The sequence below is a fragment of the Galeopterus variegatus genome, unplaced genomic scaffold, assembly GCF_000696425.1.
Source record: "Galeopterus variegatus unplaced genomic scaffold, G_variegatus-3.0.2 Scaffold1057, whole genome shotgun sequence".
Taxonomy (NCBI): domain Eukaryota; kingdom Metazoa; phylum Chordata; class Mammalia; order Dermoptera; family Cynocephalidae; genus Galeopterus; species Galeopterus variegatus.
This window is the reverse complement of record NW_007727168.1, coordinates 288,428-301,681: the sequence shown is the minus strand read 5'-3', so window position 1 is coordinate 301,681 and position 13,254 is coordinate 288,428. Positions and strand designations below refer to the sequence as shown.

Genomic DNA, 13,254 nt, shown 5'->3' with positions numbered 1-13,254 from the left:
TTTTTTTTTGTCTTTTTTGTCTTTTTCCGTGTCCGGCAACGGATCGCAACCCTCAGTGTTGCCCCCGTACCGGACCGGCAATGGGATCGCAACCCTTGGCGTTGCTCCCGCGCCTCGCTCAGCCAGTGAGCGGGAACCGGTCTGTATGTGGGATCCGAACCCTCGGGCGGGAGCGCTGCCGTGCTTCCCAAGCGGCGCACTATCCAGTGTGCCACCGGGCCGGCCCGAGCCTAGAGGTTTTGATAACTTGCCTTGCAATCATAGCAAAGGCACCTTTTAGACCTGCTTTCTAATACAAATTATGTTCTAGGTGAAGGAGGGCAAGCTTTGGCAAGTCCTGAATGAACTTTTATATTTAATTCTTTGGTGACCTCCAGAAGTTTAGCTCTTCTGTGTTGTTGGTAAAAGGGAGGTCTTACTGTATTAGACACTAGGAGGTCTAACCTTGTACATCCTCTTATGAAAACTTATGGGCCTTACTTGTGTGCTGTCTGGTTAGAAGGTCGTCTTGCCTCCATGGGGCAGTGAGCTAGAGCAGTAAGGGGCAGGTTAAGATAGTTCTTCATGACCTACCAGCTCAACCATCTATACAGGTCCTTGGTTGAGTCCCAGAGTTCTAGACACTAGAGTTCATACCATCAAGTAATAGAAGAGATGATTTTGGTCTAAAAGATTTAAGGGCAAGGTATTATAAAATAGTTGCCATTCGCTGAAAAATAATTATATTTACTGATCACCCACAGTGTTCTGGGCACTAGCTGGGTACTGGGGGGATATGGTGTTTGTGTTCAAGTAGAGCTCATTGTCTAGTGTGATTTCTTTCTTCACTGAATTTCTTTCTTTTGCAGTCTAGACAAAATCATAAGAGAACCATTCTGATGAGACCGTCAGGGCATCTACCAAATATACCCTCATGTAGCTGAGTTCATTCACTTGTTAGATTAGGCTTATTTAGTATTATCCATTTAAACACTGGAGGTTGTCTGCCAAGTACTTTAAGATTTAGCATAGTTGATATACTTTTTCCCTTGGCCCATTATTAGTGAACAAGATCAGGCAATTTTTGATTTTTTTTATTATGAAAATTTTCAAACACACAGAAAAAAGCAGAGTAGTACTATAATGAACAACTTTATAACCATCGCCTAGATTTCATAGTTGTTAACATTTTGTCATATTTGCTTCATCTATTTTTTTTGGTGTGGGAGTATTTTAAAGTAAATTACAGCTATCATGACATTTAACTTGCAAACGGTTTTGAATGTAGCTCTGGGAAATAAGAATGTTTTCCTCCTGTAGTAGGCAGCCTCCGAGATGGGCCACAATGATCCCCTGTCCTGGTGTGCATCCTTTTGTGTAATCCTCTCCCCTTGAGTGCAGGCTGGACTTAGGGATTTGCTTTTAACAAATAGAACATGGCAGAAGCAATGGGATCACCCTTCCAAGATGCAATTACACAGACCGGCCTCTGTCTTAAATGCCCTCTCCTGCTTGCTTGTTCTGGCAGAAGTCAGCTCTGTTGTGAGCTGCTCTGTAGAGAGGTCCGTGTAGCAACAAATGGGTATCTATGGCCAGAGCCAGTGAGGGCCTGAGGAATGCTAACAGCCACGTGAGTGAGTTTGGAAGGAGATGTTCCCCAGCTCGACCCTTGAGATAACTGCAACCTTGGCCAATACCTTGATTGCAGCCTGTGAGACACCCTGAGCCAGAGGCACCCAGCTAAGGTTGCCTGGGTTCTTAACCCACAGAAACTACAAATATTTATTATTTGTCATTTTAAGCTGATAAATTTGGGGGTAATTTGTTATGCAGCCAGAAACAATTAATACATCTACATAAACACAATCCCATTAATCCTAGTAGGTATTTCTTCCAGCTGCTTCTGAGCTGTGAAGAGTAGAGCCAGGGTGCCAGTGGAGAGAGTGCTTCTCCTGCTGTGCTGGGTGGCAGGCACCAGATCTCAGTTGCCTCAAGTTATTCAGGGAAAAGTTTAGAAGGAGAATCTATCACTCAAGAATAGTTTCTCAAGAGACTCTTATTATCCAGTCTGATTCTAGCAGGAGTATTCTCATCCTGGCTATGAAGAAACTGGGATCTATTCCAAGATTACAGAGCTTGGCACATAGGAGGTTTCTGTCTCTGGATTCAGTGATCTTTAAGAGAGTAGTTTGTACTGGGGAAAGAGTTCCATGGCCTTTCTTAGCCGTTTAATTGTCAGGACACATGGGCAAGTGTGTTCAGTAAGGGAGTAATAATGTCTCCCACAGAGTAGGAGGTAGTGATTCAGTCCTGCACTTGAAAAGTAGTATCCCACAGATTTTTGACATGGTGTCCAGCATACTGATGGGTGTATCATTTGAGAAGGTGTAGGATTGCCATGTTTAAAGATGAGTTCGATAGCAATTTGATTTTCTCCTAAGGGACGTGTGCCTGTGGAGTTAATTTGAGTAAGATTTACCACTCTGGAGGGTCCTAAACAGCTCTGGTCGTTAAAGATCTTTACCAGTTTTTGGCGATTGCTTAGATGTTTGAAAGTCGCTGAGGATCCTGGATTCCGACTAAGGTGAAATCTTGGATCCATTGAATGAAGAAAGGTCCTTTGGGAATGTGGAATCTGCTTGCAGAGTTGAGCTCCTCTGGCCCTGATGGCCAAATACAAAACCTCCCACTAGAATCCTATTACTATTCAGCCTTCTTAAAAGAAGGATAAGTTCCTTATAAAAGGATCTGAACTTAAGTTTGAACATGACATTGAGTTCTGTCTGATGTATTGTTTCATTAGCCGGGATTTGGAGGCAACCAGATAGTCTTTATTGAATAAATAGAATATCTGGTTCCTTTGATTGCCCAACACAGTACAACCAAGACAAAAATGAAATTAAGGGGAAAGGCTGTCCTCAAATGTCATTTGAGCTGAGTGTTCTATATTCTTTATCCTCAGAAGGTGCATTTGGGAAAGTGGAACTGGGGAGAGAGACCCATATAACTTGTGTATGCCTCAAATCTCTCCATTTCAGCTGAATGCGTAGTCGGACTAAGAAGCAACCGTATTGCAGCAACCTCCAGAAGAGAGAGAAACAGGAAGGCTGATCATCAGTGAGTCAGTGAGTCAGTGACATCCTTGTCTGACGTGTTAGCTGTAGTTCTTTGAGACTTCAAGGAGCTGCTGTTTAGTGATATTAAATTATAAGTGAGCCTGAGCAGGCAATTGCCTCCTCCCGAGGCATACTTTTGTAATCTAGATTTCCCCTGTGTGAAATGTTTCAACACTGGTGCCAGTCCTTCATCCAAGTTTCCTAAAGTTACAAAATATGCCCATGGATGCTTTGAGTGTATGGAATTCAGAAGGTGCTCAGACACATTAACGGGAAGATTGAGGTACGGAGGAGCAAGCACAACCCATTCCTTATCGTGCTGCCTAGTCTCATCCATAAGGAATTTTCAGAGCTAGGACATCAGCGAAGAGAGGACTGGGAAGAAGAGGCAGGATGATTGGTATTGGTGGTCCTTACAAGTTGAAATAAATTTTTGCTTGTATGTTCTTTCAGAGATTTTATAGAATATTATGGGAGTATCTAATTGCTTTCTAGAATGAAATCTGAAGAGGGATTAAATTAAGGGGCTGCTTCTGCTATTTACCCTCCACCCCAACTCACCTTTATCTTTTCCCAGAGTGCGAACTGATAGGTGCAATTTAGTTGATGTCAGCAAGTTGTCAAAAGTTGATGATTTTAATTCTGAGATTTACCCATAATGATGTTAGCAACCTCAGATACAAGATAGCAACCCCCCCCCCATTGTTGAAAGAGCTATCTGTGCAGTGATTTTAGAGTATGCTGGGAATGTGAACAAAGACTCTTTAAAGTAAGTGGCCTGTCATATATATTATGTTTGACAAAGAGAGGTCTGATCAGGAACATAAGAGAGAACAGGAAGTGGATTTTATTTTTCCTATAGCTTTGCCCTCTGCGATACTCACATGCAGAAAAAGAACTTAAAGTGTGAGTTCTTTGATGTTGGCTGGTGAGGTTACTGTGACCTCCTGTGCTTTCTTTGGGGAAAGCACTCAAAAGTTTTGATTCTCGATTTTCCTTCAATTCCCAGTTAAAGGTGAGAGAGGGAGATTAGAAATATGAATGGTGTCCACACTGACTTCACTGGAATTATATGCTTATGAATCGTATCAATGCTCAAGTGTAGGAAACTCCATGTAGGTGAAACACACAATTGCTCTATAATTTCTTAGACTAATAGAAAAATTAGTCCTTGAAAAGCTTTTGACCATTCTCTTTAATTCCTCTCTTGAACTTATATTTTTTACTACAGCTGTCTTGTCTCTTCTGCCACTTATAGCATTTGGAAATTTGGCTACATCGCAGAATTGGAGCTGTTAGTGACCAGTGGAAACTGGGAAAAGAATTAGTAAGGGAGGAAGGAGATGTGATTCAGAGATTCATTGCTGTAGCTGTTTTCAGTGCTCTGAAATAAATTTTCTACCCCATCCCATAGTGACATATGTGGAAACAAGTGATCAATTTTTACTTAGAAGTATGTTAGTGGAGACTAGGAATGGATGCTGTGGTAGAATAAATATGGCCATACATTCTTTGTGTGATTCCAGAGGAAAGAACTGGGATCAATGGTGGAAGTTCTAAGGCGACTTATTTTGTCTTGATATATGAAACTGTCTAGCCACAGAATAGCCCGCCCAAGTTATGGGACAGAAGTTCCCAGTGGGCTTGGGGTCGGGGAATATTTGTAGAAGAAATTTCTAGATTGAGAGAGAGGTTGGACTGGTTCTGTCCACAGGCAAGTTATTCGTTTCAGTTATTGGCAAGGAGTATAAAATACTTCCTTACATTAGACTAGCACCTTCTAGTTTGCAAAACGCTTTTACATTATACCATTTAATCCCTACAATAGCTCTCCATTCTAAGAAAGGCCAGAGATCAAATATAATTATGGCTATCATCACCTTAATTGATGGTTTCTATTGGGATAGGAGCAAGGTGGACAGAAAATTAAATAGAGGTTTACTTGCCCTCAAGGAGCTTAAAACTATTTGAGGAGATAGGACACGCACATACATAAGACTACAAGATGGCTGTGTGATTTACCTAATAAGTGATCTAGACCAGTGGTTCTCAAAGTTTGTTCTCTGTAGCAGCAGTATCAGCGTTACGTGGGATTTTGTCAGAAATGCAAATTCTTGGGTCCCACTACATACCTACTGAATTGGAAACTCCTGGGGTGGAGGTGGAAGGGCATCAATCAGTTTTTAAAAGTCTTCCAGGTGATTTAGTACATGCTCAAGTTGAAGACCACTAATCTGCTCTAGTTTAGCCCAATGCTTATCAAACTTTAGTGTGCATAAGAATCACCTGGAACAGTGCTATTCAAAGTGTGGTCCAAGAACTGCAGTGTGGTTCCATGTTCTTTGTATGCCTCTGAAGTTTGAGAAACTCTGATCTGAAAGCTTGCTAAACACAGATGCTCTAATCCCACTCCCAAGCATTCTGGTCAGTTGATGGGACTGAGAATTTGTGTTTCTAACTCCCAGGTGCTGCTGGGGCTGCTGCGCTATTCTTTGACTAGCTCCTGCTCTAAGTGGTATGTACCCCTGGGATTTAGCAGAGGAGAGGGCAACGAGAGGTTCCAGTAGACTGGGACAGTGTGGGAAGCCTTCATGGAGTGGAGGAGGTAGGACTTGATCTGAGTCTTAAGGGAAGGGTTGGGCTTAGATAAGTGGAGATTATTTGGGACAGAGAGGATGGGATGAGCACTGATGATGGGATGAGCACCTGACTGACATGTTTGATGGAAGTAGAGCATTCATAGGAGGTAGACCTCAGCTTGTCCTGCCTGGGTCCGGAGAGTGCCACACACTGTCGGCTGTCTGCACCCTCCCCCAGGAGGAGGCTTGGAGCCAGGCAGCAGGCAAACAGCCTAGGACATGAGCACTTCCTCAGTTGTGCTGAGTAGGGTCCCACCCTCCAGGGGGTCTTTAAGACCCATATAGCTCTCTGCTTGTCCCCTCCTATTCCCTTGGTCCCCCTGCTCATCAAGTTCAGCTTGCTTCAGCTCTTATCTGGCTCATTCCCTCAATTTGGCCTGAGTCTTCAGGCTTGGATTCTGGCCATTCTTCTCAGACTCAATATTGATTTAGTCTTCCTGGACAATTGTGTGGCTTTGCCTTCTATTTTTATCCTTCCCCATCATCTCCCAGCCATCACCTCAGTTGGGACTAGTGGGCAGGGGCAGGTAACCTGCCTACGTGCTCAGACCTCGTCCACATTCACCTGTCCTTGCTTTGTCCTGCTATCTCCTGGTCAGCCCTCTGTTGCTGCCCATGACAGGGGAAGACAAATGTGGGAAGGCAGAGGTCAGGCTTGGAGGGCAGGACAAGCAGCCTGGGGTTAATGGAGGTCACTAAAATTTATGACTGATCTATGATAAAGTCCAATCACAGTGAGCTCAAGTCTTGGGGTACAATGAGCAGATATTCATCAGGGCTACTTAACATTGTTGTCATTCGTGATTCAATAGTCCCTACTCAGTGTTTGGTCATCTTTGGGAAGCCCAGTGGTACCTGCATCTGCAATATGGCTTTCCTAACAAGAGAGGAGCTGTCCAGACCACCCAGAAGAGGTCATATCAGATTCTAGAAATACCCAGGTCCAGCTGTCATGTCCTGCAGTAGAGCCAGCTCCTGTCACTCCTGCTGTGGCTCTTCTTCTCCAGATCCACATGGCCCCTTTCCTCTGACTGCTTGGTCACTGTCCTTGTGTTTCCTCACTGGTCTCTGCTCCTTGACGGCCACTGGAAGACCCGGCCATGAAGGTCTGTCAAGTCTCCCTGGGCACCTGAAGTCAGCTTGCCACTGTCAGGACGTGGACTCACCCTCACAGTCAGGAGGGCTCTGTACCCTCAGGGAGGTTCTCTGGGTGCTTGGAAGCTGGCTTCCGGTGGAGCATACCTCAGGGAGACTGATGTACCCTTGGTCCCCCACTGCCTAGGGTTTTGATATTTTCAAACTTCATTTTCCCTTGTCAATGGTTCACAGTCCACACTCCCAACATAGAGGCTGGCAGGGAGACTTACAGGTGCTCAGACATCCCTCACCATCCCTGCAGAAGTGGTTGGGGTGGTTTGGCTGTCAAAAAGGAAGCTTGAGGTACCTGATCACCCAAGCCCACTCCTTTGGTGCCCTTCAGAAGTGCCCTTACTGTTTTGCTTTTGCTAAAACCTTTTGGTCATGATATCTGCAGCCACTTGGTGAACCCTGGGAGTGCTGCAGATCTGAAGCCTTTGACTTGGCCTTGTTATCTATAAGCAGAGTCAAATCTAATTCAATTTCCTGTTTAAAAATGCTTCCTGCCAAGCTCCCAAAGGCCAAAGCTGGAATCATTTGAGCAACAAAATAAATAATGAAAGTACTGGATTAAAACCTATTGAAGAAAATAAATATCCATGAGTGCATGCCTACATAAATAAATAATTGAATACATTAGTAAATGGGGATGGAAGGACAATAGAATTCTAATCAATACATGTAGAAGGAATGAGAGAAATAGAAAATCACGATTAAGCAAACACCACAGTAATAATTGTTTCAGATAACATCTACCAAAGGGTACTAAAATTAGTGGGCTAAAGTTTGAAGAGAAACAGGACATTTGTACAGTCTCAAAGTATCTCTCCCAAGATTATTAATTGCAAAAGGAAAAATAGTAACTTTATTGTGAGGAAGTCTGGCAGATACCACCTTTACCATGTTACCAGGTTAAACATCACCAGTGGCAAAATATATGGACATTATATACTATGATATGATGCCCTGAGAAGGCATATTAGTCAGGGTTCTCCACAGAAACAGAACCAATACGATATAAAGTGATTTATTATAAGGAATTGGCTTATACAATTATGGAGGCTGACAATTCCCAAGATCTACAGGATGAGTTGGCAAGTGGCAGGTGCAGGAGAGCTCTTGGTGTAGTCTGATGCCAAAGGCCTAAAAACCAGGAGAACTGACTGAAGGCTGACAGGTTTGAGACCCAGTAAGTGCCAGTGTTTCAACTGGAATCCAAAGGCAGAAAAAAGCCAGTGTCCCAGACTGAAGGCAGTCGGGCCTTCAACTGACTGGGTGAGGTCCACCCCCATCAGGGAGGGTGATCTGCTTTACACAGTCTGCTGATTCAGATGCCGATCTCAACCGGAAACACCCTCACAGACACACTGAGAATATTGTTTGAACAAATAGCAGGGCACCCCATGGCCCAGTCAAGTCGACACATAAAATTAACCATCAAAGAAAGATATACATTACTACTTCCATGGTATTGTTGCCAAAAATGCATGACTTAATCTAATCATAAGAAAACCATAGACGGCCCCAAATGAGAGACGTTTTACAAGATTACTGACCATTATTACTTAAAAGTGTTAAGGTTATGAAAGGAACTTTTGCAGATGGAGGAGACTAAGGAGACATGACAACTAACAGCAATGTGGGATCCTTGGTTGGATACTGAACAGAAAAAGGACATTAGTTGAAGAATTAATAAGATTTGTAGTGTAGTATTGTACTAATGGTTTCTTTCTCATCTTCAATAAAGGTGCTGTGGTTATGTAAGATATTAATGTTAGCAGGAGGTGCTTAAAGGATATACAGGAACTGTGCTATTTTTGTAACTTTTCTGTATGTCTAAAATTATTTCAAAATAAAGTTTAAAGCAGCTTCCTGCTATCAGGTACTCTGAGGACATTTTAATGACAGAGAATTTTTTATATTCTTTAAATTTATAACTGTCCTCTGTGTGTGTGTGTGTGTATACATATAATTTTGTGTCTTCCACTCAACATATTCCACAGATACTAAATTCCATATATATATATATATATATATATTTTTTTTTTTTTTGTAAGCAGCTTTAAAAGAAACCTCATCAGATGTCTGTTTTTCTTTTCCCTTCAGTATTCTGTGTTTCTTCCTGACCAAAACATCCTTTTGTAAACTTTTACAGCTCAACCCTCTGCTGCTTCTCCTTATCTCTGAGATGATGATTCATGTGGCATATTGTGTAGATAAGGACATCAGGCCAGCAGTCAAGGGACCTGGGTGCCAGCATTCTTAGTCTGGTTCTGTTACTAACTCAGTGTCCTTCCAGTTTTAATGTTCTGAGACCAAATGGCAAGTTTTGGCTAAACACTGTATGCACGAGTTGATGTACACGTTCAAATGATTATATTTTTTATGACTATTTTTTTCTTTTTTCCAGATCTTATGTGCTCTATTTTTAGGTTTTCCAAATTTTTTATCCATATGTATTTTTTCATCTTGCCCCCAAAGTCTTTGGATTCTACAACAGACTTCACAATTTATAGACTTTACTCTGGTGTTTTCCTTAGAGTCCTTTTTTTTTTTTTTAGCAATTCAAGGAGATGAACATTTTTTTTCCTCCTTTTTATTTTTAGTTTTTGGTCAGGAAGCCATTGTTACTCTTTTTATTCTTGTTTTCTCCTATCTGAAGCTGTGTGTGGCCCTTTCCACAACAGCACTAAAGCCCTCTCACGGCTCCCACTTTGTGGGCTGTACTATGTTTGAGCCTTGAATGGGTTGAGCCCTGGCACAATCCTGTAGGGAGGACTGTGTGGCCATCTGGCTGAAACACCCCTCCTGCCCTGGCGGGTGGCAGGAGAGCTGCCTACCTGCGTTCACTTAATGCCAGCAGGGGTGTGGCGGAGGCATGGAGCTAGCTGGAGGCACCATTGGGAAGTAACTGATACTCTTGAGAACAAATGATACCTAGTTTTTCTTATTATTTTTGCCCAGGTAGTATTTTCCCTTGTTTTCCCAGTATTTAGGTAATAGGCTTTTCCTTGGATGAGACTCATGATGCAGAATTTGGTTGACAATGGAAACGCCTAGGGGGTCTAACATGGATGACTTGATCGTCCTCACCAGAAAAGACACTTTGGTTAGGTTCAGCATGTTGTGCTGGTGTAGGGTATTTCTTGGTTCCTAGAGAACATATGAGTGGTCTTCAAAAAGTTCATAGAGGGATTTGTATTATTTATTTATTGGTTATGAATATTCATGGAGTACAAAGCAAATTGTCAACACTCGTGCCTAAGATGTGGTGGCCAGATCCATACTGGCAGCATGCCCATTGCAACAAATTGTGATTATACCCCGTGTCCCCCCAATTATCCCCAACCTCCCTCCCCATCCCCCTTTCTCCACTCCACTTTGTATCCCAAGGTATGTTCTCTCTCTCTGTAAGTCCAACAGTTGTATTATCTTTTGATTCAACGTTTCCATGAACTTTTTGAGTACCCTCATACAATAGAAATGATTTTTTACAAAAATCACTTCCAGCTTCTCTTGTGCTGTATTGGTTTGTTACCTTGTGTTCCCACCTCCAGCTGTTTCCCCTCCTGTCTCACCTTTGTGTTGTCCTCAGATATTTAACTTCCTCAGCCTGCCACTCAAGAAGTGTGAAACGGGTGGATATTCCTAGGGCACAGCACGTAGAACTGTGCCAGGCACATAGTGAACACGGTATAAGAGTCTGTTAAATAACAGTGAGAAATGACCCTTACTTTCAAAGAGCCAACCATTTAGCTGGGACAATAAAATGCATAAATAAAAAACCTTTGTATAGAGCAGTATGGAAAAAATGCCAATCAAGAGGCCCAAGAGAGAAGAGGCAGGATATATCTGCTGTGAATAACTTCAATTATTCTCAACAACTAACGATTCTTCCCATTTCATACTTCAGGATTGAGGTTCATAGGCATTGAATGCCTTAAAGTCCTCTAAGGTCACATGCAAAAGAAAGATTTGAACACAGAGCTGTATGAACTGAGAGCTCCTGTGCTACCAGACAGAGCAGAAAGAGAAAGCTTTGAAAAGAGGCTGGGGCTGGGCCTGAAGCATGGATAGAATTGATCAGGTAGAAGTGAGGAGCATATAGAGGGTGTGAGGGGCAGGGGAAGGGGTGGGCACAGCATAGCAAAGCAGTAGCAGTGGGAAGTGGGGAGTGTGCTGGCGGAGGGAGGGTGGTCCTCAGGTGTGCTCGAGTAAGGGAGGGATAAAGCTGGAAGATGGGTTAGAGGCAGAGTATGATGGGCCTTGAGCTCAAGTTGAGTTTGGACTTTATTTCATAACTCATTTAGTAAACCATCGAAGGTGTCTGTGAAACACAGTGACATGATGAAAAGAGCACCTTAGGAGATTGATGCTCAGGTGGGATGTGGAATGGATTGGAGAAAGGGAGGGCTGTCATCATGAGAGCTAATGTTCATTGAGTTACCCAGTTATGGTGCTAAGTGCTTTACATGGACCGTGTCATGTCATTTTTACAGTAGCCCCAAGAAATAGACACTCTTAATATTATCCCCATTTTCCAGATGGGAAAACTGAGGCTCTGGGAGTTTGAGTAATGACCAGGTTCCCACAGTGAATAACCGTGGTGCCAGGATGTGAACTAGGAGGATCCAATTCCACTGTGCTGCCTCTCTATGCTGCAGCACGTTACAACCTGGAGCAATTTTAACAGGTTGAGTGTGATAGCCCCGGTGACAAAACCTGAGCTAGGTCACTAGTGGTGGAAACAGAGAGACGGGAGCAGTGTATGAAACATCCCTGTGTGGGAACTGGTGTCAGGGCTGAGCCTGTGACCTCACAGCTTCTCTTTACTCAGTATTTCCCAGGGAAGCTGTGCTCAGTGGTGAGAACCTTGCCAAGGCTGTGGGGTGTCCTGGAAAACCTTGCCTCCCAACTTAAGAAGCTTATGCTTCTTGTTTTTCCTGAGGAAATGTATTAATTAAATAATGTACGTGCTGAGGTTGGCTGTGCTGGGTTTGGGTTACTTTTGAGATGGTTTTAGCAAATTTCCAGGTGTCCTCAAGCATCACAAGCTTTAAGTACTGGTGTTCAGAATAAGGAGGTTCCCTTCTTCAGAGGTCTGTTGCTGATCAGTTCTCTCTTTTTCCCATCAACACCGTGCCTCATCTGCTTATCTTGATATGCTTCCTGCTTTGCTACCCTGTGGGTTGCTGTATCACAGAATTGCTTAATTCATTTTACTTTTGTTCTAATTTTTTTTTTTTAAGAAAAAGGGAATGCATGCATTTTGACTCTGCAAACCTTTTTGGTGCACAGTTACATGAGGGGATAATGAGTGTGCTGAATGCCATTGTGATCATGTGGGGCAGTGTGTGCCAGCCCAGTGATCTCTCTGCTCTGTCTGCTGCAGGTGATAAGAAGTACATCATGGGGCCCAAGCTTTCCACTCTCGACGCCACTGTCTTTGGACACTTGGCACAGGCAATGTGGACCTTACCAGGGACAAGACCTGAGCGGCTGATCAAAGGCAAGCCCTACAAACCTCTTCAGGTTTTGAGGGTTGCTGGGGGTGGGTGGGTAGGGCACAATGGAGAATTCTAGACTAATGCTTTGAGCTTGGCTGTGCTTTACAGAGACACAAAGCTGTGGTGTCTGGGGCCAGGGTCAGTTCTCTTCTAGTTCCTTACATAGTGGGACTCAGTACTTGTTGCTAAAACAGGGCTTGAATTTCACCTGGTACCCTTGTTTTGTTGGTCTTCCTTAATTTCCTTTGGACAATGGAGGCTCACCACTTTCTGGTATATCCAGTGCTGCATTAACCATGGTGGGAGGGGCTGAGGACCTCACTAACATCTTAGATGCTCTTTTTGAGCCTGAATTCATCTTAGATATTTTACGTGTAGGTATAAGTACATATGGTTCTGTGTCACTTGAGTTCAAGGCACTCCTTCCTCCTATTCTAGTGGGGTGAGAGTAGCAAAACTGGAAAGTTCAGGATTGTAGGAAAATGAGGAAATATCTACAAATGCTTTATAAGTCTGGTGGTATGCAAAGTATTGTTATTAATATTATTATATGTGCATTTTGACCAAAGAAGCACAGTATTGGTATCTTTTTGTGTGTGTATGATCTTGGCTGCAAAGCCTGTAAGAATCACAATTCTAGACTGGAAGGGGCAAGGTAGGAATGGAGATGAATGGGAACAGAGCCAGGTGGTGAACATACGTGCATGGGGTGGGGATGGGGTTGGTAGCCAGAAGTAAAATTCATGGTGGCCAGGGGTAAGGAAAGTCAGCTCACCTTGGGTTGATATCCAGGGACCAGATGTTGGGTATGTGTGTGAGTGTGTGTAGGGGTGGGGTGGGGGAGTGGAGGGGGGGGTGGGATATACATAGCAGCTG

The 13,254-nt window shown here is 43.3% G+C and overlaps 1 protein-coding gene across 1 annotated transcript in view; it reads left to right on the top strand.

Moving 5' to 3' along the window:
- FAXC (failed axon connections homolog (Drosophila)) overlaps positions 1–13,254 on the top strand; it is a 70,996-nt gene that overhangs the window by 43,339 nt on the left and 14,403 nt on the right. The window contains exon 5 of the mRNA XM_008574515.1: positions 12,264–12,380. Within this exon, the coding sequence (XP_008572737.1) occupies positions 12,264–12,380 (117 nt within the window). The remainder of the gene's footprint in view (positions 1–12,263; positions 12,381–13,254) is intronic.